A 25,527-nucleotide genomic window follows, 5' to 3' on the forward strand; every position below is an offset into this window, starting at 1 on the left:
GAGGCAGGGGAAAGCACCCCCTCCTCTCCCTCCCCTCCCCGCCCTAAGTGCTCACCACCGGCCAGGAGCACCGCTCCCCCGGCCGCCCCGCTGCCCCCATGATGACCGCCAAGGCGGTAGACAAGATCCCGGTGACCCTCGGTGGGTTCGTGCACCAGCTCCCCGAGGGCATTTACCCCGCGGATGACATCTCCGCCGCGCTGCCAACTTCGGTCGCGATCTTCCCCAATGCCGACCTGGCAGGGCCGTTCGACCAGATGAGCGGTGTGGCAGGAGGTAAGCGGAGCCCTCGCAGGTGCGGGCCGGGCCGCCCGATGGGAGCGGAGGGAAGACCCGGGGCGGCGGGCTGGGGTCTGACTGGGATGGGGCGCAGGGACTCTCTCCGGGGTTCTCCCGCCGCCCGGCCGGGGTCCCCGCCTACCCTTCGCGGCAACCCTACCTCCGCACCCAGCTCGGGGGGGAAAGTTGCAGTCGGCGCGGAGCCCCCTTGCATCCGGAGCGCAACATGTGCGCGCCGCAGCCCAGCGCTGGGGCGGGCGGTGGCTGGGACCGGTGCCGGTCGTCCGGCGTGTGTCGGCGCGGAAGGCTGACCTGCTCCTTGCCCCCCCTAGACGGCATGATCAACGTGGACATGGGCGACAAGCGGGCCCTGGACCTGCCCTACGGTGGCGGCTTCGCGCCCAATGCCCCGACTTCCCGCAATCAGACCTTCACCTACATGGGCAAATTCTCCATCGATCCGCAGTACCCTGGCGCTGGCTGCTACCCCGAGGGCATCATCAATATCGTGAGCGCGGGGATCCTGCAGGGGGTCAGCACGCCCTCCTCCGCCGCCTCCTCCGCCGCCGCCTCCTCGGCCACCGCCGCCTCCGCCACGTCCCCCAACCCGCTGACCGGGGCCCTCGGCTGCACCATGGCACAGGGCCAACCAGCCGACCTGGAGCATCTCTACTCGTCGCCGCCGCCGCCCTACTCGGGCTGCGGTGACCTGTACCCGCAAGACTCCTCTTCGGCTTTCCTGCCCGCCGCCGGCGGCGGGGCACTGCCTTTTCCCCCTCCACCCTCCTACCCATCACCGAAGGCGACGGCGGCCGACGGCGGGCTCTTCACCATGATCCCCGACTACGGCGGCTTCTTCCCGCCGCCTCAGTGCCAGCGGGAGCTCCACGCCGGCCCCGACCGCAAGCCTTTCCCCTGCCCCCTCGACTCGCTCCGCGTCCCGCCGCCCCTTACGCCGCTTTCCACCATCCGCAACTTCACGATGGGGGCGCCCCCGGCGGGCGCCGCCCCCGGCAGCGCTCCCGGCAGCGGCGGGGGCGAGGGTGCGGGCGCCCGGCTGCCCGCCGGCGCCTACAGCCCGCACCACCTGCCTCTGCGGCCCATTCTGCGGCCCCGCAAGTACCCCAATAGGCCCAGCAAGACGCCGGTCCACGAGCGGCCCTACCCGTGCCCAGCCGAGGGCTGCGACCGCCGCTTCTCTCGCTCCGACGAGCTCACCCGACACATCCGCATCCACACGGGCCACAAGCCCTTCCAGTGCCGTATCTGCATGCGGAACTTCAGCCGCAGCGACCACCTCACCACCCACATCCGCACGCACACCGGCGAGAAACCCTTCGCCTGCGACTTCTGCGGCAGGAAGTTCGCCCGCTCCGACGAGAGGAAGCGGCACACCAAGATTCACCTGCGCCAGAAGGAACGGAAAGGAGCCGCCGCCACCGGCGGGTGCTCGCAACCCGGCGGCGGGAGCGGGACCGCCGCCCTGGCCCCCTGCGCGGCGAGGACGCGGACGCCCTGACGGCGCGGGACGCGCAGGACCCAGCGCGGAGCCGGCACCGAAAGCGGCAGGCGCGGAGCGGAGAGGGGCCCGGCGGGGCGCGACGAGCACCTGGAGGCGCCGCGGGGCTTTCCCGGGCCGGGGCGGGCCGGAGCGGGCCAGAGCGGCGGGTGTACATAGGGGCTGCGGCGGGAGGATGGATGCATGCAGTGCCGTCGTGGTGAGGTGTCCTTGGTGCCTTGTGTGGTGTAGAGCCCGGTCCCCTGTCTGCATGTGGGGGGTGCCTTACCGATCCGCTCCGATGACAGCGGCAATACCGAGACCGGAAAGTTTTTCCCTCCCTGGTTTTAGTATGGCTGTACATTTCTGCCTATTAATATTGGGATTTTTTTTTTCTTAGAGACTATATTTTTGTACGCACTGGTTCGGGGTTTTGGTTTTGTTTTTCTTTTTGGTGACTTAAAAGTGTTCCGTTTGTAGTAGGACTTGGGACAGGATGTAAATACTAGGGCTGGGACCGGCGGCCGTGGTCGGCCGGGACCCAGTGCGCTGCAGATAACACGAATAACACACAACCACTAACGGGGGCTGGAAGGAGGGAGGTGGGGGGTAATCTTTCTGGTCACTCTGTAAATAAAATTTTCGACAATAGGATAGATGCTTACAAAGTTTATAAAAGACGACAAATAAATCTCTTAATTATGCTAAATTTAAATGTTTATTTCTGTAGGTTCCCCAGCCTCATCCAGGGGGGGAGTGTCCCCCGCTCGTCCCCGACCCGCCTCGGGTCCCGGCAGCGGAGGGCTGCGGGGCAGCCCGGCCGGGTCCGATGGGCGCACCGCCCCGCAAAGCCTCAGCGTGGAAAACCTGCGGCTCGGCCCCAGAGTACAAACACTCGCTTTTGGGCGCGGGTATTTCCCTCGGAGACGAGAGAGAGGATTATATTAGCCAGGGAGCGGGGTGGGTTTTTTTTTTGACTCATTCTGTTTTGTTCCGCGGTTACGATCCGCCCCAGGCAACCTCCGCGAGTGGGCACCGGAACAGTGAATACCGCCGACCCGACGGCCGCCACTCGGGGGAAGCGGCTCGCGGTGGCGCGGGGCTGCGCGGGCGGCGGCGCGCCCGCGGGCTCCACAGCGGCCCCGGGCGGCGGCGCTCACCCCCGCGGCATAAGCCGAACTGTTTTGCTGAACCCACATGGGCACAATATCGTGCTTTTTTTTTGTGGGTTTTTTTGTTTGTTTGTTTGTTTTTTGGTAACTTATTTTATTGTTTTTTAAGATGTTATGCCGGCCTCGGCCCACCCTTGGATCCTGCCATCGGTACAGGACTCTAAGAACCCTGTGCGCTTGCATTTCTGCCACAAAGATCCCCAGTGCGGTCCGCACTGCAGAAGTGACCTGTGCAGGATGGACCACATCATTAATGCCACAGCCTAGCACAGCAGGGTGCAGGGGTTAAGCCCTTGCTTGGTGTTTCCCAGCCCCTGCTTGCCCAGGTGTTAGGTCCCATAGTGCAAAGCCCCAACAGCAGCCTTTTCTGTCTGATAGAAACCCTGCTCCCCATCTTCTGGAACTCGTGCTGGCTTTTGGGGCAGTTGCTCTTCAGTGGGAGCTGAAGTGACATGTCTGTTTCAGAATCAGGATGGCTTCTAAAATTGGGCATGGACCAGCCTGTGCAGGAGAAGCTGCGCTTACTGCCCCGCCATCCACCTTAACAGCACAAGTAAGCCTTCAGATCCTGGGCTGCAGTTTTGCTATGTGATCCCATGTGGTCCTGGCCCCCAAGAAACCACAACCTGCTGCTGGAGGGATGTCATACAGAAGCTGCAGCCTCCTCACTTCCTGCCACAACCTGCTGGGCTTCTGCAGGTACTGCCACAGCCTTGGTTAACCACAGCTTGGTCACACACCAGAGCATCTTAAGCAAAATTGGTGTCTCAGCTACCCAGACACACCATCCAAGGCTCCCCCTGCACTCTCCAAACTACTGTCTCCAGTCATGCTACAAAATTAAACCCAAATCAAAAGCAAAAATGATATAAACAACAGAGAAATCATAAAAGAGCTGAACTAAGGAAACTGCTGGTGACTGCTAGTGTACAGCTACAAAAGCACCTCACATGGCATAATATCAATGATCCTACACTCTCCTTATAGCGAGAGCCAGCTTCAAAAGCAGCAATAGTATATGTGCCTGGATTTGCCTGCAAGATTGATCTGGGCTGAGAATCTAGTGCTACGCATCACCTCCCAAGTAAAAGCCAGTCACACTGTTCAGACTGTCAGGTAAAAGAAACTAGAGCTCTGACCGTACATGGCTCAAGGCAAGCATACTTGTGACGGAAAGTAATGACAGGTCGGTGGTGAGATATCCTGTATTTATTCTACAATTCAGCAATAACAGTTATTTTGCTGTTGTGAAAACACAATAACCAGACTGCAGAGAGAAGGAATGGCATTACAGACTTAAATCTTCTGCTAACAGATATCTAGAACATAGGAAGTAAGTTTCAATTAGTGAGTAAGAAAGAAGTTACACAGAGGTTTTTAAAAAAAATGAATCTCAGGTTTTCTTTGCTATGTTTCCAGCTTTAAGTATTTTGATATTAACACCTTAATTAAAAAAAAAAACAAAAAAACAACAAAAAAACAACTAAGTAAAAAAACCTGTTTTTGCCATGGTTAACAGCACTCCACAGCATGACCATGCTGTCCTCTTCAGAAAGACGCATTAAATACTGTCCCACTAAACATCCTGACTAGGTTTTACACATGGGGCAAAAAAATTAAAAACTCAGCAGAAAGACCTAAGGGGAAGATAGAGTAAATGGGATAAAAAATGCTCACAGTTTGTTTTTCCAGTACAGCTGTTTGCATGCACCACTATGCTGTCTTCTTTGTGGACTTCTGAAAAAGAGTAACTGTCTTCATTAGGCTTGGAAAGAGGTAGAAACAGGCTGTAACACAGGGAGGCATTGCCTTATAATTAATGACTACATTCAATCAAGAATTGTTAAACATTAACTAACGCTAAGCTGCAGGGGAATTCCAAGAAAAACAGGTAAGCCAGCTGCAGAAAGATCAGACACCTTTAAATGCTCTAAGAATATATGGAAACCGCCTGAAATAATTTCTACCAATTTTTCCTTGCAAAAGAATTTATCCATGCATGCATAATGCTGACTGTGTATTGCATTCATTCTTATGCAGGCCAGGAAAAAACAAAAAAACAAAACAAAAAAAAAACCAGCACTGCCATATCAGAATCATTTAAAAATTCACACATACACTGTACAGGAAAAACAAGTCTGCTTTTATAAATACACAGAAAAGTAAAGCCAGTTGTGAAATGATTTTTGGAGCAGGTTGGTATCTCACTTAGGAGGTTGCTAAGTTGTGTTTCTTACTCAACTTCTCACATCATGACTAAGATGTCCAAGGCTGCCCTGGCCTGGGTTTGTGGTACAAAATGTGCATTAGGATGAACAGGCACCAGACCAGTCCCTGTAGCACTGGGCCATTTCACTTGTAGAGAAACTTTAGCCTGTGTTAGAAAGATTGTATCCCCTGCTGTGGACAAACTGCATCTCCAGACTGTTTCCATCATAGCAAGGCAAAATTCACGGTGTCTCTTCTACTCTACATTTATTTAAAAGCCTTATGAAAAAGTAGTATTTATAAATACTATAAAGAGGGAAACTGCAAGGCTTCAAAAGCCTAAAGCGTTCACATATAAAAACACAGACCACACTTTAAAGACATCAGGTCAAATCTTATCAGTATCTAAGGTATGCACTGCTGTATACTGAGGGTTTGCAAATACACCGTGTTTCTAGAATAGCTTCCGCAAGAGTAGATAGTTGTTTTTTCTCTTATGATGCCCAGTTTCTGCCACCTTCTGCCACTGCTGCATTAGAGGTTCCAAGCAAGGTTAATTAGCAGCTGTCTCCTTCTTGCTGAAGGAAGTATGCATAGATGCACTCAGTAATTCTCAGTTGCAACAGTAAGATCTTGTATATGACACATTAAAAAACTGTTGAAAAGTAACTCTGAACTTGACAGCATCCATTTGGAGCAGTAATTTCCTTAACTCCAGCCCTGGGGACTGATCACTGGTATTTACTGGAGAAGCGTGTCCTGGCTCAGGAGTTGTTCTGGATTTGTTTTTTACTAGCAGGGTACAACTCTTCTTGAGAATCACTCTGGAAACAGTTCTTGAAGGCTGTAGCCACACCAACCCCTCTTCCCAAACTCAGGTACAGTTCCCTGGTCCTGTGGTGTCAGCTGGCTTTGGAAGTGGGAGACCCACTGGGAAAAGCCAGGGCACCCTGTGACTAATCTTATTGCATTTACTTTCCCTTTGGAGCCTGAATCCCCGCCCTGATGCGTGGCCCTAACTATTTACACAGGATGCTGGAATATTTCCCCGACCCTTCAGCTGAGCAGCTTAGTCGCGCTGCTCACGCATTTCGGCCCTAAGCACATAAAGATGTTCTGGCGCTTTATCTCCCCGACTCACGAAGCCCGAGATCAGAGGAAGGCTCTGACCCACGGCGCACTCGGCGCACACACTGCGTCCCCGCGGTGGTGCTGTCCGGTGGGCTCCAGGGGGCGGCCGGGCTGGGGGCGGCGAGCAGCGTGTTCCCCTCTCGGCGGGGCGAGCGCACATCGTCCCTAGCGGCCGCCGCCCGGCACGGGCCGCCGGCGGCGACTCAGAGGCAGACGCGAGGCCCAGGGTAGGGCTCGCCTCCGCACCAGAAGTCGGCGGCCTGCGGGGTCTCAATCAGCCACACCTCCCGCGGCAGCGCGGGCGGCTCCACGTCCGCTGGCAGCCCCTCCAGCAGCCGGTAGTAGTGGCAGTCCCGGCCGTGCTGGGGGTCGTACGGCGGCGCCAGGATGTCAAGGAAGGCGGCAGGCCCGTCCACGGCGTCGATTTGGTGAAGGTTGTCGGTGTGCGGCGAGAGCAAGCAGGGCGGCGAGGCGGGCGTGTAGTGCTGGCGGGAGCGGAAAAGGGCGCGGAGGCACGGCCCGCTGCCAGCAGCCGGGGGCGGCGGAACGGCGGCGGCCCCGGCGGGCAGCGTGTCCATGCAGGCGATGCGCAGCGTGCCGTACAGCACCTTCAGCATGCCGTTCATGCCCGGGTGGTCGTGCAGCGGGATGCAGGCACCGCTCCGCAGCAGAAACACGCCCATGCTGAAGCTCTCCGTCTCGCAGATGTGCATGTAGCTGACGGGAGGCACCACGCCAGCCCACGGCGGACCCCCGCCCGCCGCCGCCGCGGCCGCGGCCGACGGCCCCCGCGGCGCCAAGTGCAAGTCCTCGGCGCGCACCTCGTCCAGCAGCTGCTGCAGGCGGTGCAGGTTCTCCCCGAAGGCAGGGCCCGCCGGGCTGCGGAAGGTGATGCGTGCCTGCCGCGCCACCCGCTGGATCAGGGAGGCCATGTTGTCCCGGGGCATGGCGGCAACGGCCCGGCCCGGCCGCGGCGGGCGGGACCCAACGCCGCTTCCGCCACCGCCCCCCGGCCCGCCGCGCAGCTGCGCCGCCGCCGGGCACCACGGGGCTCGTAGTCCGGGCTAGGGCCCGGCCGGGGGAGCGCGGAGGAAGGAGAAGATGAGGCAGCAGAGGTGAGGGGGCGCGAGCGGCTGCGATGCCGGCCAGTTCCCAGAGCTTGTGGCCGTTGCCATTGAGCGGTGAGGGGAGACGGGCGTAAGGGTAGACGGGCCTGCGGGAGCGCCCGCTGCTCCGGGGCTGAGGGGTCCCGCTCCCCGAGGCTCTGGCATGGCTGTCCTGGGGGGCTGCGCTGAGGCCGGGGAAGCCACGCCAGTAAGTTGGCCATGCCACGTGTTCCTCCCGCACCCCTGTGCGGGGCTGAGGAAGCACAGGAGCAACTTGTTGCCTGGCTTGTAGTCAAGCCATGAAAAACTGAGCAAGGTAGTGCAGGTGCAGTGTCATGGGCATATAACAACCCTAATTTCTATTTTATTACTAATTGCTTGATATAACCACACCATTTGGGCAAACTTACCAGATTTGAGTTTTGTGGCCTCTCATTTCAGTGTTGGGTCGAGGTTGTGCTGTATGGCATATATCTTCTTCATGCATCTTCTTTTGGTCACTTTTGAGTGTGATTGTGGCTGGAATCGTTACCTTTAACTACAGATGAACACCAAAGAGCACACAGAGTTCCAGATGTCGATCCTCAGAGAATCCATGTATGACTGAAACGATGGATAATCTGTTGCTCAGCTCAGCTCCAGCTTGGTGGAACCTGCTGGTTGTTTCAGGCTAATGTACAAAAAGGGTACTACATTTATTCTGCCAGGTTTTTATTCAATTTGTGTATTTATGGCAATGATCCTATTACCTTCTTTCTAATTGGTGTGGCTGTGTGTAGCAGATCATGCTTAAAAATCCACTCTTTTGAAGTAAGGAATTAGCCTATTTGTGCTGTGATTTTTTAAACAAGGTTAGGCTCTGGTCACAGAAATACACATACTCATTCCACCTTGAGTTCAATGCTGCATGGGTGTGCAGCATTTAAGTACCATGGTAAGTGTATGTTCTGAGAAACAGCTGAATGATAATACTTAATCAAATGTGACTCCAGGGGCTGCAGCCTCCCAGGTAAAAAAACTTCCTTTTGAAATGAGGTAGATTAATGTATTTTCTCGATTAAAGGCAAACTCCAGTTAAAAGATATGCATTAAGCTTAAGTAAGATATGCATGGCTTTACAGTATTCTTACACATTATCATAGAATGGTTTTTGTTAGAAGGGACCTTAAAGGTCATCTGATTCCTGGAACATAGCACCATGGGCAGGGATGCCACCTGCTAGATTTGGTTGCTCAGGACCCCATTAAACCTGGCTTTGAAAGCTGTCGGGTGGGGTATCCACAGGATCTCTGGGCAACTGTTGAAGTATCTGACCACCCTTACATGAACTATAAGTACTCTATGTGAATCAGAAGTACAAGTGTCATGACATGTAATGGTCCAGAATGAAATACTGATGCTGTAGACAAAGATGTGTCTTGATCTCTTTTTCCAGAATTATTTCCTGCCCTCTATAAATAAATTCAGTGCACAGAATGCAAATTGAGGTTATGGCATAGTTGCATCTCCCTCTACAGAGAAGGATATTCATTTGACTTGTTGTTTTCAAGTTCCACCTGAAGCCACAAAATATTGCAATCTTTGGCTGTTTATTAAGTGCTAAGTGATTTCTAAGTCTGCCCTGTGCCAGTGTTTGGAGCACAGGATGAAGATTGTGTGTATTTCTATACCTGGCAGGAACAGGTCTGTATGGCAGGATGCTTAGGATGAGGGGGCATTATCCTGAGTGGGGAGGGAGAGTCTTTAAAGGTCTGTGAGCCTTCCTGTATGGGAATGAACTGCTCAGGACAATCATCACTGTTGCATTGGGTGGCAACTGGCATTTTGTCAGAAGACGAAAGTTTAGAAGGCTCCATGATCAGTGTGCTCTTCTATTCAGCCCCCTTCACAGGGGCAGTCAATTTGATTGTTAAGATGTGCACTGGAATTTTTGGCATTACTGTTATCAGTGGTAATGATAAATTCTTTATTGGCTACCTATTTGTATCCTGCCTCAACAATTGCACTTTGCTTGCAAGTGAGTGCTTGAATACTTGCTTTTGGGCAAACTGGTTCTTTTTCTATGTAGCACAAAAATCAGCTCCTTTATGGAAACAAATGCTTGGTATGTGTAGCAGATTGTGTGCTTGGATTAACTTGCAGTTGAAGGAAAGATCAGCATGGAAAAGCAGGATCCTGAATCTGAACCCAGCTTGCTCTTGCCTTGCTGAGTGGTAATAGGTGAGTTACTTGACCCTTTAACTACTTATCACTCTGTAAACCATGAATCATAGGTTCTAAATACAACAATATTCATTAAGATTTTAAGAACATCTTTATGTGGACAATCTTGATGCCATGTTAAACTGGTGATAAGGTTTATATTTTGTGTAGTTGATCATCTTATGATTACCAATGTTTTTAACTGCTGTTTTGTTTGCCATTTCTAACAGATGCAGACAAAAATATATTACTGATTTAGTTAAATCCTGTATCACACCCCCGTATTTTCAGTGCAGTAATGTTCCGACAATTGGACATAAAATAAATAAACCGACAAACCAACCTCAACAGAAAAGCAAACTGTCCAGCCAACTGGCAGTTAAATTGACATGTTTTTTCTTCTGAAAGGCCATATTCTTAGCTGGCCTCTACTATCTTGAGCATATGTGAAAAAAAAAATCATGGTATAGTTGCTCGGCTAGGCTTTGGGACTGTGTTTTGTTGGTCATGCAATGACCAAAGTTCAGCTTGGAGGTTTAATGATACAACCAGTGAGTGAGAGGTGAGATTATGGTGTTGGTCTCCTCCTGAGTTTATTTTGTTTCTCCACACACCAAAAGAGAATGTCACAGAATTGTGTGCTGAGAAGCGTCACAGCTGTTTTCTCCTGCCCAACCCCATTGCTTTCAGTCTCCTCCCCTTTCTACCTGGACTCCAAACTGTGAAGAACTGCTTGCTTCTTTGTTGCTGTTATATATTACAACTGCCTCCAAGTTCGTGAAAAACACTGGTTTTTTTTTTGCTTTCTTCTAGGGGTTGCCGCCCATATCCTCCTAATTTCATTTGAGAAGTTAGAATTCCCTGCAACCATCAGATAAAACCATCTGTAGTGGATGAAAATGACAGCTGCTTGTGTAGAAAGTCTGTGGTTACCTATTGCTAAATACTGTATCATAACACCAGAATATTTTACAATACACAGAGTTTGGACAGGCAGTACAGAACCCATCCTCCATCATAATGTTGCCAACAGCTGCAGATGTGCATTTACATAGGACAAAACCCAAGAATCTCTGTCAAAGAGCATCTATTTTTGCACTGTTCCTGCCACTGGTTCTTCAAAGGTGTGGGGTTTTTTTGTGTTTTGTTTGTTTGTTTGTTTGTTTTTGTTTTAATAGCTTGGTTTGTTAGTTAGTTTGTTTTTGTTTTAATAGCTGCCACCAATGAAGGAGCTAGATAGGAAGGCTAGCCAAACGTGACTCAGATGATAACAGGACTAAAAAGAGAGAAGACAAACAACATCTGTAATATTTGCTGGCTCTCCACTCATTAGTAAAACTTACGTAAAAGAAAGTTGGTTATCAATTAGTCATCAGAGAATTTATATATCATTAGAAACACAGGGGAGTGCTAGATACAACTGCACTGAAATAAAAAGGGGAATTAGGTTCATATATATATACCAAACATCAAGCAGATCTATGTAACATGACTCCCACTCACCTTTACCACTTTACTGAAGTGCATCCTGCATTCCATTAACTGCTGGAGAGAGTCCAGAGGAGGCAACCAAAATGATTAGAGAGATGGAGCAACTCTCCTGCAAGGTAGGGCTGAGAGAATTGTGTTTGTTCAGCCTGGACAATGGATGGCTTGGGGGTCATCTAATTATGGCTTTCCAGTACCTGAAAAGAGGCTACAAGAGGGATGGAGATGGACTTTTTACTGAGGCATATAGTGACAGGACAAGGGGGAATGTATTTAGATGGAGAGTAAATTTAGAGTAGATATTGTGAAAAAGATGTTTACTGTGGGTGTCTTGAGGCCCTGCACAGGTTGCCCTGAGTGGCTGCCCCATCCCTGGAGGTGTTCAAGGCCAGGCTGAACTGGGCTCTGAGCATCCTGGTGTAGTGGAAGATGTCTCTGCCCACGGCAGGGCAATTGGAACTAGGTGTAGATGATCTTTAAGGTCACTACCTATCCAGGCCGTTCTATGAACTATGTAATTCACCCCTTGCTGCACTCATTATGTGTTGTAGCTCCTCAGTTAAATGCACTACTTCTATATAAAGCAAATCATTAATGAGTTTTATTGACAGTTTGCTACAGAACAGCCTAGAGCAGGAGTTGCAGTGATTCAGAGTAGGAAAGACTGTGCAGAATATAACTCCCTGTGCATGAATTTGCAGGCATAATGAGCCTTATTCTGATCATCTGAGTTCACCTCCATTGACTTCATGCTTTCCACTGGTGCAAATCAGATCTGTGCTGATGTCTCTGGTGCTGCCCAGGTTAGACTGTGGTGATGGCTGCTATGAGTTAGTCATGGCTGTATGCCTTCTGAACTCGCTCACTCTATAGGGCCAGCCCTGGGTGTGAGGAGGAGAGAAGCTGCTCCCTTGCAGGGAAAGCCCTGCGTCTCTGTGCATGCCTGGTCTCTCATTATCACCAACCTCAGTGCTGTATTTACTTTTACCTGCTGTGTGATAGGTGCAGTAAAAGAGCACTTTTGCCCTAGGACAGAGTGTGATTCCACTCTCAGAGCCTGAGAGTTGGCAGTATGTAGCAGAGGGTTGCTGAATAACGGGTCCCAGAGGCTGTGTGCTGAGGGTCTGCCACTGCTTGTGCTATGCTAAGTAGTGGTCACACACCAACTCTGGAACAACATTGTTAGCAAGGTCTAAAGTAATCCTGTTTCAGTGACTGCTGTGCCACTGACTCACACTTGCTCACTCATAGCCTTCCCTCACTGACAAAAATGCTTCAGCACAGAGTATCTTGACACTAAGCTTTTCTTTCTCACAATCACGAGTGAGGACTGGGTATGGTTGTCATGCAGGTAAGGCCACAGTAATTTGATTGCCTTTGGTTATGTATGTAACACATTATTTTAAGAATTATTTTTCATCAAGAGAGAGAACTACTTAATTTCTTAATGATTTGGGATCAAGTTTATCCCAGTGGGGATCTATATAGGTGTAATCAACAATGATAAATTTAAGAAGGAAAGAACAGCCAAAGAATATTTTTAAATCTAAATTTTTTTATTTTTTTATTTTTTTTTTGTGGAAAGACTTAATTTTCAGCAGCAAAAGAGGTTAATGTTAAAACTTAGTGGGATGGAAATTTCTTTTAGTGTTTTCAGATGTTTGTAAGGTTTAGGTTAATTGTTCAATTCAATAAAATCATTCTCTGTCCTATGGGTAAATGGTCTGTGTTAGGCTCCATGCCTCTGTGAGGAGGAAGGAAATTTTATTAAAGTGTTGAAACAAGCAAGGTGGACTGAGGAAAGCAGAAGAAAAAGCCCAAAACCCACAGAACAGTTACAGACACCCATGCATAGCACTGATATCCCTTTGAGAGAGCAACCAGCATCTGACTACTTCCAAATCAAAGGACAACAATTAGAAATCATTGGCAATTATTAGAGAAAAATGTCAAGGCAAAAGAGAAGGAAGAGGTGCTTGTATGGGTGAAATGCTAGTGAATGTGGTCTGGGGGATGTTCCAGAGAAGCAGCATGAAGGGGTGAGTTGGAGTGGTGCAGGGAATGAGACAAGGAGGGAACAGGGAAGTTTTATTCCATGACATATAGCTGCAGATGAATAGCTGTTAAAGGGGACATACAAAAGCCTTTGGAAGATCAGTGCAGTGTGTAGGCTGAGTTTTGAAGTGTGGATTGAAATGTTGATATAAAAATTTTGATTTCTTTAAAAATTAAGACAGTAGTGGTGTGTTTAAGGACAAAGTGATAAATCACAAGTTTGAAAATGACAAATCTTTGCCAGAGCCATAAACCTGACCTTCGCTGGTTTTGGTTTAATGGTCAGAGTATTTACATGACCACATGACCTTTTTAGGGTAAAATAATATGCCTGTCCGTAACATGCCACTTCTGCAAATGTATAACTTAGGATGACTGAGAAAAAAAACACAAGATTATCAAGGTATAATGGCAAGTTAGTTCAGATACTAGATATCTTGGTTTTACTTTTACATTTCACAGCATGGTAACAGAAGTGTGGTAGATTTTTCTTGGAAAATTAGAACTAATTCCAGCAGAAACTGATGCAGAAACTCCACTTTTTCCTAAAAACTAGCTTCCATTCTTTCCCATAGCAGGATCACGGCCTAACAAGCCACACATCCTTCTTACTGTTGGTTTGGTTTTTTTTTTTATCTCTAGGAAAACAAAATTCTCCATGTCTCTGTGTTAAAATGATTGGAAATTAAATTTAGAGGGATCTAGCATGTGATTACTTTTTTTAGATAGGATTTTCTTCATAGCTGAATTGGACTGAGTTTTTTTCCCCTCACAAACCAGATGGTAAGTGATTCAGTAGTTTTAGCAGTAGAAAAATGATTAGTTTTCTTTCCTTTAGTAGTTGGTGTGAATGTACTTTTCTTTATCTATTTACATATTACATAAACACACTTTACCAGCATTTCTGTACATAGGTTACAGTCCTGATCCTGTAGAGAGCCTTGCACACAGGAGTTGACATGGTTCATATAGAACTATTTGCATGGGCAGTGTCGTAACTGTATTTGTATCTTTATGTATGTACTTAAATATACAACACTGTATGAGGATGCCAGCACAATTTTAAGTCCACAAAACTATTGAGTAACTTTGCACACTTTACTTTCTTTTCACCTAACAAAATCTCTGGTCTCTTCTGCTGTGTTTCTGTAGTAGGATGTAGGTCCTTGGGGCTTTTGTGTTATGCTAAAAGCTTTGTCCTTATTATACAGTGTAAGTTGCTGCTCCTGGTGTGCAGGGGGAGTGAGGTCCTCATTCATGTAAACTTTTGGACTTGTACTGGTGCTACTCCCTTTGGAAGGGATTGCAGTAACAGTGGCAAATATTTGGGAGAATGTTAAATAAAATCACATAAGTACTTGTTTTATCAAGATTATATGCATCTAAATTTGTTGGTGTATAATGTTAAATAGAATGTATGTGTAACCCATATATGATGTGTCAGCATACGGGTATTTGAGGCAGAAGGCTCTGAAGCTGTTACTAGACTTACATTCTAGGCAAATAGTGTATTACAGTATCCAGTCACTCATGCCCTATACAAGAAAGTGCAAGTAAGGTTGTCCAAGCCACCTGACTGATGTCCTTTCCAAGTAGTTACGAGCTGTTTTGTAAATTTGCTGTGCTTTTACCCTAGCTTTACCTGGGAATTAAGATGTTGAATGCATAGTCTCATACTGCTTCTTTATTGAGACGATAATACTCCATTTCAAAGCCAGTGACCACGTTCTCTGTTTACAAATCTGGCTGTACACAGTTGGAATAATTATCTGATTCTCTTCTTGATTCCTGTCTCATGTAGGTATGCTGTGGTTGAGTCACTGGGGATTTGTGCACAGAGGAGCTGGCTGGCCCCTTGCCTTGTTTTCCAGGTTTACCAGAGAGTTAAAACCCACTTCTTAGCATTTCTCACTTGAAAAATGTGACAATCATCTGCTTCCATGTATTCTAATAGGGAAAAAAAGACATATGAATTAGCATCAGAGATACTGTGCTGTGACATGTCAAGTTTTTCCCTTCAATTAAATTATTCAGTGGAATGGTGTCAGGAGGAGGTCCTTGAAACTAGCACTGTTTGGCTTGGATCAGTAGTCAAGCTGGGGTGATTCAGTGTGTGTTGTATTTGTGAAATAAGTTACTTTCTTTAAGTCCATTTATGAAAGGGGGAGTTTGCGTCTCAGGCTGTGTGGTCACACAAAGCATCAGAAAACTGTGTCTGCAGGGCACGTAATCCTGCAGGATGATGCTGGATGGGGTGGTGTGTGCCTCCAGTCTGAGGTCAGGCTGCCTGATGGGAAGAACGAGAACTTGTTCAGCCACAGCTCTGTGTGTTGCATACCAAGGATTGTATCTTCTCTGAACCTCATCGTGGTCACAAATGGTCTCATTTCTTATAACTGGGAATTGCTTTATTACATTACCAGAAGGAAACAAGCACAAAGCAATGGTTACGCACTTCCAAACGCTGTGTCTGTAGAAGACCAGAGCAGTAACTCCTAATGCAGCTGTTGTGGGCAGGTAGAGCAGTGGGATTAAGATTTCTGTTCTCTCAGGCTGGCTGTGCATGCTCTTGTGCTCATAATTTGCTGACTGGCAGCAGTGTGCTTGTTTCTCAGTGCACTTGTCCTGGTACCCACCGGCACCCAGCTGCCCATCCCACTCTGGCCAGGTGTTACACCTGGGAGTGTTACCATGCCTGGGAGTGACAGTGGGTGTGACATGAATAGCAAAAGGGGATCCAGGAGAAGTTAAACCAGGTTGATCTGTCCGTCAGGAAGAATGAGAAAAATTTGCCCTCAGTGTGGAGGGCACTGAAGAAACAGTGTTGGAGACCAGTTATCTGTTGACTTCTTCTTTAGGTTCCAGGGAGTAAATCATGTGGAGAAAACTTGGCTTAAAGCTTTGACAACCAAGTAATTGATGTAAGCCCTGGGTTATATAGGACATAAACATACTTTTGTAAGTACTTGAAGTACTGAAGAGAGTTTCTTCTGGTTTCAGTTAATAACAGGGAATGTTGTGTACAGTTTGTTTGCTTGATTGGTTCATTTTATTGTATGTAAATACACTGTAGAAACAAGTTTGCCTTTTGTTCAGTGGTACTCAGCTAGTGTGCTTCTAGTAAATCAATTGAATTAAGGGGAATAAATAACGTGCTCTGGTCTGTCAATGAAACAAAGTCCATTTAAAATTAAGGCCATGAGGGATATGATGAGGCTTCAGAGGAGTTAGAACAGTGAGTAGAACTGATGGCCTGTGCCATAGAACAGAAACCTTCAGGCCACATGTGCCACAGGCATGCAACTCATTGGTGATGTGAGCTGCCTCAGTGAGAAAGGAGTGGTGTTCTCCCATGTGTGATATGAAACTCTAGCTCCATTGGTCTTAATGAAAATGATGTGGTTTTGCACTGGGGCAAATGAGAGCAGAATCTGACCAACTGTTAATAGCTTTTTGTATTTAATGCTGAAATAAAGTGGCTATGTGTGCAAATAACTGTGCAAGTGTGACTTCTGAATGACTCCTAAAAGGAGAATTCAGTGTTTAATTGTTGGAAATACAAACTGTTTGGCACAAATCTCCTGGTTTGGCTGAGCTATACTTGACCTGCGACAGAGAGAACAAAGATGATTTTAAGTTCTGGAGTCCAAGGGACCAGTGTGTAATGCAACTCGAGTCCAAGTCAATGTGTTGACTGCTTTGTAATTACAGATGCTTATTTTGTGTACAAAACCAGTTGATTCATTATCTTTTATTTCCATGATCTCATCTCAATCTTTATGTGTGAATCTGAGGTATTTGAGTTCAAGGGAATGGCATATAACTAGAATTAAAAGAAAAGGGGCTTGATAACAAAAAGTTGGTTGTCCTGATATAAAGATGTTCTGATGTAACCAAAAGAATGAAATTGGTTAAATCTATCTGCAGAATCTGAAAACTTTATGAGAAGTCTAAGAAGTTCAAAATAACCTTTATTCTACTCCATGACCTGCATTTCTTGCAGTATTTTGACCCATGCCTTGGATGGTTTAGCTCTTAGAATGTAAGAGACAATTGAAGCAACCATGATGCTATAGCTTAACACTGTCACTCTTCAGGCTGTGCTTCAGGAGCCAGCTGAACTCCAGGAACTCTGTTCTTCATGCAGAAGTAATGTGGTAAAGATGGCTTAAGCTATCTTTATTTTGTTAAATTCTTAAACTGTGGTAATCTCACCATAAGTTGTCAGCTGTCCTTATGCCTAGAAATGTGGCTATCCCATTTTAAACTCTGGAAAACAGAGGATGTTTTTTTCCTGGAGCCAAAATATATAAATGCTTTCAGCTTTCAAAGAGCCTCCAGTATTTGATAAAGTAAGTTTTACTTATGCAAGCTAAATATTGCCACTTTTAAGTACAAGTGTTGATGATGTGGAGAGATGTGAAAATTTGTTGGGATTCAAGTTGAGCCCAGAGTTGATGGGGTATGTTAGAAAATACAGAAGTTACACTGGCTGAGAATCAGGTCCTCACACTCAGCTGACCTCACTGGAAGATGTACAAATGGAGTGAAAGTACTATATGGCTTTTAAGCTTCTGTTTCTGTGGTACATGAGGTTTTATAATACACAGAAGAAAGGAAATGTTCACTTTTCCAGGTAATCCTTACAGAATGGGTGTCTGTTCTATTCCAGTCTGCTGGACTGTCTGGAGAATGTCAGTGTGTGAAGTGCTGTGCATGCACAACAAGGAGGATTTTTCGATGGAATTTGTAATGCAGGACTCATTAACTGATGATAGTGGATAATTTTGAAAGAGATGAGTTCAGCACTTGCTGCTCACTTAGATCATAGAAATAACTTGCGGGAGTATATTCACCAAACAGAGATGTTCTCTAAAATGCTTGCTAACAGGTTACTTACGCTTTTGTATGCCAAAAGCAGTAGCTTTTTCTCCAAACCAAACAGAAAATTAGATGAGCTTTTTTAATTGTGTGAGGAGTAAGTGTGAAAATTGTTCGGGTTACATGGATGTTATGTAAGGGTCACCAGTGGAAAGTCAGGCCTAGTGCTTTGTGTCTAAGGAAGTGACAGTTACATTTTGTTTTTCAAGACCCCTGAGGTCTTGTCTGCAACTGTATCAAGAACATAGTCATTAATTTTCTACCACACAGAAATATTACTCAGTCAAGTTTCCTGTTGGTGTGTGTCTCCTCCCTTTGGCTGTTTGTTATTTTAGATGCGACTCTGTGGGACAGGAACTGTCGGTCAGTGCACCAGAGCCTGTGGGCACTGCTGGAATAAATACAGCAGCTTTCCTTCTACTCTGCTGTTTTGTGTAACTGAGGGTTGAGTTGGAGGGCTGGGGGTTTGCTTTTCTGGGTGAACCCAGGGAGGCAGATGGATTGCATGAAGAGTCCTTCATCACTCTGTCTGGCTCTGAGTGTGTCTGGATGCATCAGAAATCCCAGAGCTTCTCAAATCTCAGGCCTGTCTGTGTGTCCTACAGCAACAGTCTCCAGGGAGCTGAGGTTACTAGATTGGAGGATATGAGTTGCATAAAAAAGTCCCAGTCCCCGGGAGTTTAGGAGTGATAGCAGAATAAATACTTACAACTTGCTTTCATGTTACACGGCATGGGACTTGTTCTTCCTTGCAGATGACTTCTCCAATGCTGTTTGGATGTGCCTGCTGCTCTGTGATTGCTCCTAAAGCCTTGATTTGACAGCAGCCTCTGGCATGCTGTGGGCCAGCAGATCTGCATAGCAACAGACCTGTCAGTCTTCCTGCAGAGAGTTAAAGGAATTTTGGAGAAAATTAGTGAGCCAAAAATTTGCCATTCTCTTCTGTGGTAATTCCCTGGGATCAAAGTGTCCCTCATCTCTGGTACAGGTGGGCAGCAGACTGGGGAGGAAGGCAACACAAGTTTTATTGTCTTTCTTAGTGCTTGGGGCTGCTGATGTTAGGTGCTTTAAGTGTAGGGTTTTGAGAGAAGAGATGTAGGTGAGGGAGAGGCATCACTGTTAAGTGAACTGGAGGGATAGTACTTTGACCTCTTAGAACATAGAGCAGGCTGAGGAAAAGGAATAAGATGAAGAGAAAGAAAATCCTCTTAATCTGGGTAATGTCAGCTTGTCATTTTCAGTTCAGTAGTTATGTAGCTGCAAGCCTCCTGCTGTCTGCTGTGCAAGGAGCATATAATTAATTAAAAGGCATGGAAGAGTGCAGCATACTTAGGGCTTTGAGGTGCTGACAAGCTAATAGCACCAGCATAACTGCAGAGAGCATGTCCAACATGAGGTTTGGTTCTAAAACTAAAAATCCTGTTATCCAGTGTGTCATCCTTGAAGATGACATGTGGCTGACATGCTGAAACCTAAAACCTCCTTGCTCTCTGCCTCCCTAGCAGCCTCATACTCGTATCCAGATTCTCCTTAGTGTGAGCCACAAGGCACGAATCTGTGTAACACAGGGGTTGGGAGAGCTTTCAGGTTCCTTAGGCCACCTGACTGTGCAGCAGTCCTGTGCCTTTTGCCCTAAGAAACACTGGAGTTCCTGGGTAATGATGTTGGGCATGACAAAGGGTAAGAGCAGGTGTGCTGCTAACATGTATACATCCCTAACAAGACTGAGTGCCTATTCTGAGATGCAGAGATGTGGGTCAGAGGGCATGCAACTCTGAATTACGTAAGAGAATATCAGAACACACTCACTATATGGCTGCTAAACAAGGACCAGGAAAGGATTTCACTGGTTTTGGCTTGAGGGATTAAGCAAGAAGTGATGGGTCAGATAGAAAAGAGTCTGGTTTGACTGTGGTATAATTTGTACAATATAGTCTCAGCTTGGAATTTATCGCAGTCCAGACTGTATATCTTCAATAGTGTTTACAAGCATCTGATTGTCACTGCCCAGAGCACTGACAATTTTACTCCTTTTATTTGTCATACACACTTGCAAATTTAATACTTTTATTTTGGAGAATACAGCATTTCACTGTACTGTGAAACAATGCATCTCTTCTGCCCTTCTCATGGATATGTGATGCAATGATATCACATCTTCCTAGTGAGGGACTGGTGAATCCTTTTGTTTGTGTTCAAAGAATCTCTTCGTTGGTAATAGTTTCTGCACTGGTCTTAATAGAATTTTCAGAAGCAAAATCGTAATGTCAGGGACTTTTTAAAAAAACCTTTTCGTTAAAAAGACAATACTGCTGTTATTTGTTGCATACCATACTGAACCCGAGCTCTCAACATGCTGCTGAAATGCTCTCCCGAATATATTTGTGTAACTCAAGGTATTGACACCTATCCAGTCAATCCTTCTCCAGTAGTGTGAAGCTTGCTCACAGCAGAGTGGGAGACAGAGGACACATACTTGCCTCATAGGCTTAGGTGGGTGGTCTGATAATTTAAACTGCAAAGCTCTCCTGTGGATCTCCTAACCTATTGCATGGGAGCAGACATACCCTGAGCTGCCATAGCTGGGTGTGCAAAGGCTCTTCTACTAGTTGGGAGCCTCTGACATTTTATTGTCTGCCTAGGAGGTGTGACTGGTAGTTCATCTCCATCAGCTTAGCACCTTAAATGGTGTAAAGAAGGTGAAAATCAGGAGTAAGTAGGTCCCTCAGAATTGCCTTATCCTGGGGAGAAGATATGGCAGGCTGTGTGGTTGTAGTGAGGCAACGTGCAAGGCCTTTGCATCTTATGCACCAGCAAGGGCCTTTTCCTGGGGGAAAGGAGTTGCATGTGGTGTGAATATGATCCTGTGAAGGTAAGGGCACTTACACTTAATTAGTTTTTTTTATTACTTGGTTTATTCTTGGCCAAGCCTGAAGCTTCTTGAGTTGTCTTTAAGACAGCGCTAATCTTCTAGCAACTGCAGAGTCAGGGAATTGTACGAGAAGCACAGAAGTGCCTTTGCACATTTCCTTGTTTGATGGGCCAAGCATCCTTCTGTCATGCAGGTACTGCCTGCTTCTCCAAGCAAGCACACAGTGTGCTCCAGCAAGCCCACTGCTGCCCTCGGAGAGGTGTTTCCATGTTATTTGTACTTCCTGTTGCGCCTTTCCTTTTCTCTCTGATACATCGCACATTGCCAGCTGGTATTTGTAACATGTTCCATAGAATTCTAAAATGAAACTTCTTTGGAGGAGGTCAGCATGCTGTGCGGGATGCATCCTGTGTGTGGGCTGCATCTGACAGATTCCTGTCGCTGTTACCCAACAGGCTTGTCAGAAACAACAGCACCTGCCCATGGACTGCCCTAACACAGCAATACCAGCCAAACCAAGAGTTGTGAATAGTATTGTTTGCCCATGTGTGCTCATATTTGTAGTCTCTCTGCAGTAGGAGAGATGCAGTGTAAATATCTGGATGGATAGTTACATGTTTCTGAATAGTGATACCAGGCACCATTCAGTTCTGAGCAGTCAATGTACAATTGATGCAATAGAAAACAGCTCAGAAGGTTGCTTAAGAGTTTTTCAGTTATCAGTGACTTTCCTATCCACACACAAGTAAAGAGGTAACCTGTCTAAAAGTTTTGTCATTCTGGAAATAGTGCTAAAGATCAGATCTTCCTGATCCATTGCTGGGAAGATCTGTTCTTACACTTATGCCTACATGCTAGAGATTTTTCTGTTACATTTCTTTTTTGTGATGGATGAAATCACTTTTTTGCATAATTACGTAAAGTTTGACTCCTTCTGCCTGTGTTGCAGCCATTAGTGCATTTGACATCTGTTATTAGCACTCTATAGCAGTGCCCAGTAGGGGTTCTCAAAACAGCCATTGCTTCACCTTTTCTATAAGCTTGTCTTCATTCAAAGACGCTTAATTTTCCATGTGGTCCACTTAGACTCCCATTACAAATTATCTGATCTCTTAACTCACAGCCTAATTTTTCTTACTATGTTTAATGGAACTACTGACCACTGAGTTTAGCAGATCCAGGTTGGTGTTATACCTGTGAGAATTTCCTGGTTGCATGATTTCTGCTTATTTTGTAAGTTTTGCAAGGCTTTTTGGTTCCCTGCTGTCTTGATTTCAAATGCATGACCTTGAAATTGGTGGATTTGAACATGACTTTTATTTTCGTTTGCAGTCCCTAGAGGATTGTACTTGCAGAATTACCTTGTAACTGTGCTGAATTAAGACCCAAGCTGAAATTCCCAGACCAAAGGATATGATAGTTTATAGTAACCTTGGTGCCTTTCTTATGCTTTTTTAAACAATGCCTTTTTGCCTTGTATATGATCAGTGATTTTGAAAAAAGTAGTTCCTTAGTTACCTATTACAATTTAAGAAAACAGTGTGTCCTCTTCCCACTTATGTGCACACTTTTTCCTTCCTTTGGTGCTGTAAATTGATTATCTCTTTCCATTGTTATGGGGAAACATTTAATAGGCACCATTTTATAGACAGAGTAAGGGAAAATCTAACAACTTGGTACTCTGCCTGTAGGATCTCTCAGTCTGAGTATGGCAAAATTGGCAAATGTGAAGTGTAGGCCAACAGCTAAGTAGAAGGGAACAGAGTTACAGTCACTAAATAAAGACAGGATGAGGCAAGAGGAAGGATAAGGGGTGCTTGGCAAGAGAGCCTCAATGATATGGATCAGCTTTACTCCCACTGAATTTGAGTGTTGTCCCAAATTTATTGAGACAGGACATCCAAAGGCTTCCCAGGGGGAGAGATCTTAGCCCAGAGAGCAGTATGGGATAAGACTCAGAGCACAGAGAAGAAAAGGAGACCCACAAGGATAAAAGGAGTGAGAAAAGCAGAGTGAGCAAGTAGGGAGGAAGCAAAGCAGAGGGGTGTTGGGAACAGCCTGACATAGGACTTTGTAAAGGGAAACTGGGATCTTGAGCACAAGAACTTGAATTTGACCTGAAAGTAGAGAGGATGACAGCATTTCTGCTCTATGTTAAGTCTGCATTCAGAATTTCAAGCTTTGTGTTGCCCCTGGAGTCATCAGTCTTGCTCAGTCCCATTACAGCAGGGCTGGATAAGTCAGGTCTTGGTCATAGTGAGTTTCCATCCTTGGGCAACTGCACCAGTCATGTCTTTTAGTAAAGGTTACTGGTGGAACTAACAGTGGCTTTTAGGAAAGCAACACTGATACCATAGTCGTGTTTTCCCCAGCCAAGCACAGGGGCTATGTGGAGAGCTGTGTTTGATGGCACCTGGGGCAGCAGAAGGGCACACAGAGTATTCTGCTACTTGCATGTCTGCTTGAGAAGGTGGAAATGTCCCTGTGCCATATTGGTAATACAACAAAACTGATGTGAAAGCTCTGATTAGAAGACGAGGTGTGATGCTATAAATAAGGTAACTTACTGACTGAAGAAAAACTAATAATGAGGTAACAAATAACTTATCTTTCACCTTTCTAGATACTTTAAGAGCTAAAGATTCAGAATTAATCTAGAAGAAGCTGGAGAATTATTTTGGAGCTGTTTAACGTTTCCTGATTGATTTATGGCACTCTTCTGGAAGAAGAGACTGTTACTTGAAATTAGCTTAATCTTCACTTTATTATTGTTATTGGTCAAATTAATTGCTGTCTTTGTCAGAGATCATAAACCCTCAACAAATCTGATATTTACTTAGCCTTTTTGTTTCTTGAAAAGTGAAGATGTGTAAAAAATAAGGAATCTTGGTGGCAGTTAGAATGAAAAATCTTAGTAATATATATGAATCTGTAGAACATAATCTGAAATCTTATGCCTTTTGAAGTTTGCACTTGTTCCACTTTTGTTTTGTCTCTTTTTTCAGTCATATTTTAAAAAATGTCAGAGTAGCCACAACAGAGCATTTCTCCTGTTCCCACCTGTGCTCTGTGATGTGAAAAAAAATTCATAGACACAATTTTATTTAATTAATTTATTAAATAATTATTATTTATTTAATTTATTTAATAGACACACAGAGATCTCAACTTCCTCTTGAATGTATCTGGATGATTTTATTATGCAGTCCATTGTACCTGTGATCTGTCTGAAGTAGCTGGTGATGAGCATTGCCAAGATATTGTACTGGGCCGCTGATAATTTTGTGTATTTCAGAAAACTTGAAAAACTAGATTAATGAAACAACACTTATAAACCACAGCCTCGCCACAAAGATATTAGGGTGGCCGTGGCTGTATAAAGTATCTTTCACCCTTTCACAAATCTTTTCTTTTTGAAGTTAACTGTGGGTTGTGTTCCTTTGTCCAATTTCTGTAAATTCGGTACATTGTTGTGGGGGCTGAAGAACCGGCCAACCAAGAGATTTTGGCTCTCCCCTGGAGAGCTTCTCCCTAGGCAAGGCACTTTCTCTCAGAGAGAGAAAAGTGTCACTCCCAGAGGTCCTTGAGTTAGACGTGTTAATTTAGTGCACCCCATTGTTTTTTCTCCCTATCAGTCCACCCTGATACATGTATCCAAGTTTCCCCCACCCCTCTCTTTCCCTATATAAACCCCAGGTTTTCCCTAGTTCGGGGAGCTGCTGGCACTGGCTCCCTTCACTGAGGACCCTGTTATAATAAAGGCTATTTCTCAGTGGAATGCCATACAGCACTCTAGTCTCTCTCTCCATGTCTCCTGCAAGCTGCCACTGAGCTGAGATCACTCGCCAGGCAAGGGACGTGCCTGTGCCCCTGGGCCGCCCTTTTCAGGACAGCTTCTTCAGGGTAGTCGTGGCACCCCCTGCCATCGACCCAGCCACAGCAAGTGGCGCCCAACATGGGGCATCCAAAGAGCCCCTGAAGAAGTGTCCGCCTGCAGTTCTCACTGTGGTGTGTGCCGCTATTGGGACTGCCACTCCCTGAGGAGAACCCCTTGCGTTTTAGCAAGGGGCAATCCAAAGGGTATTGACTGGGACCATCTGGGGCAAATGAAGAGAGCCCTTGAGGACCGGCCGTCTGTTTTCCATTGGAAAACCTGCCCATCGGTTTTCCATTGGCCCAGCAGGCATCAGCCTGAAGAAAATTGTAAGTTTCATATTTCTGGGGCCTTTTTGCTTTTTGTTCCTCTTTTATCATTGAGTGGGGAAAGGGACCAGGATGGCCAATAACCTTAGTAGGCCTAAGCTTAGCCCTCCTGAGAAGGACTTTTATCTCCAAGTTGTGTGTACCCTTAATCCAGGAAATTTTAGGTTTTCAAAAGGGGAGTTAAAGAGATTTGTTCATTGGATTTTTAAGCATTTTAAAGTTAATTCTAATTCTGCTCAGTTGGGAGATTTTTGGGACAACATGGGGAGAAAGTTCAACCGGATGGAGATTTTTCAGTTGCTAAGTTTTTTCCTTTATTTCAAACTATTGTTTTCTAGTTATGCAGCTGATTCTTGTGTTTATGTGAATGGCTATTTAAAAAAAATTAAAGATCAGATGTTTGTTGTTTCATTTCAACATAAATCAAACATA

General features: G+C 46.2%; 2 protein-coding genes and 1 long non-coding RNA gene across 7 annotated transcripts in view; 2 read left to right on the plus strand and 1 right to left on the minus strand.

Annotated features, from left to right (window-relative positions):
• EGR2 (early growth response 2) lies at positions 1-2,482 on the plus strand. Its single transcript, XM_015633848.3, has 2 exons — positions 1-276; positions 612-2,482. Exons 1-2 carry the CDS (start codon positions 99-101, stop codon positions 1,796-1,798), a joined length of 1,365 nt encoding a protein of 454 aa, XP_015489334.1. The 5' UTR covers positions 1-98; the 3' UTR covers positions 1,799-2,482.
• A 1,658-nt stretch (positions 2,483-4,140) lies between these two features.
• On the minus strand, positions 4,141-7,283 carry ADO (2-aminoethanethiol dioxygenase). The gene has a single exon (XM_015633849.2). The coding sequence runs from the start codon at positions 7,233-7,235 to the stop codon at positions 6,492-6,494; it is 744 nt and encodes a 247-aa protein (XP_015489335.1). The 5' UTR covers positions 7,236-7,283; the 3' UTR covers positions 4,141-6,491.
• A 2-nt stretch (positions 7,284-7,285) lies between these two features.
• Positions 7,286-25,527, plus strand: part of LOC107206612 — a 66,461-nt gene continuing 48,219 nt past the window's right edge. For 3 of the 5 annotated variants that reach the window (XR_004498076.1, XR_004498075.1, XR_004498077.1), the window contains exons 1-3: positions 7,286-7,403; positions 9,463-9,614; positions 10,410-25,095. This is a non-coding gene — a long non-coding RNA (uncharacterized LOC107206612). The remainder of the gene's footprint in view (positions 7,404-9,462; positions 9,615-10,409; positions 25,096-25,527) is intronic. The other 2 variants (XR_004498078.1, XR_001522465.3) reach the window with 2 other exon arrangements.

Source organism: Parus major, chromosome 6, assembly GCF_001522545.3.
Source record: "Parus major isolate Abel chromosome 6, Parus_major1.1, whole genome shotgun sequence".
NCBI lineage: Eukaryota > Metazoa > Chordata > Aves > Passeriformes > Paridae > Parus > Parus major.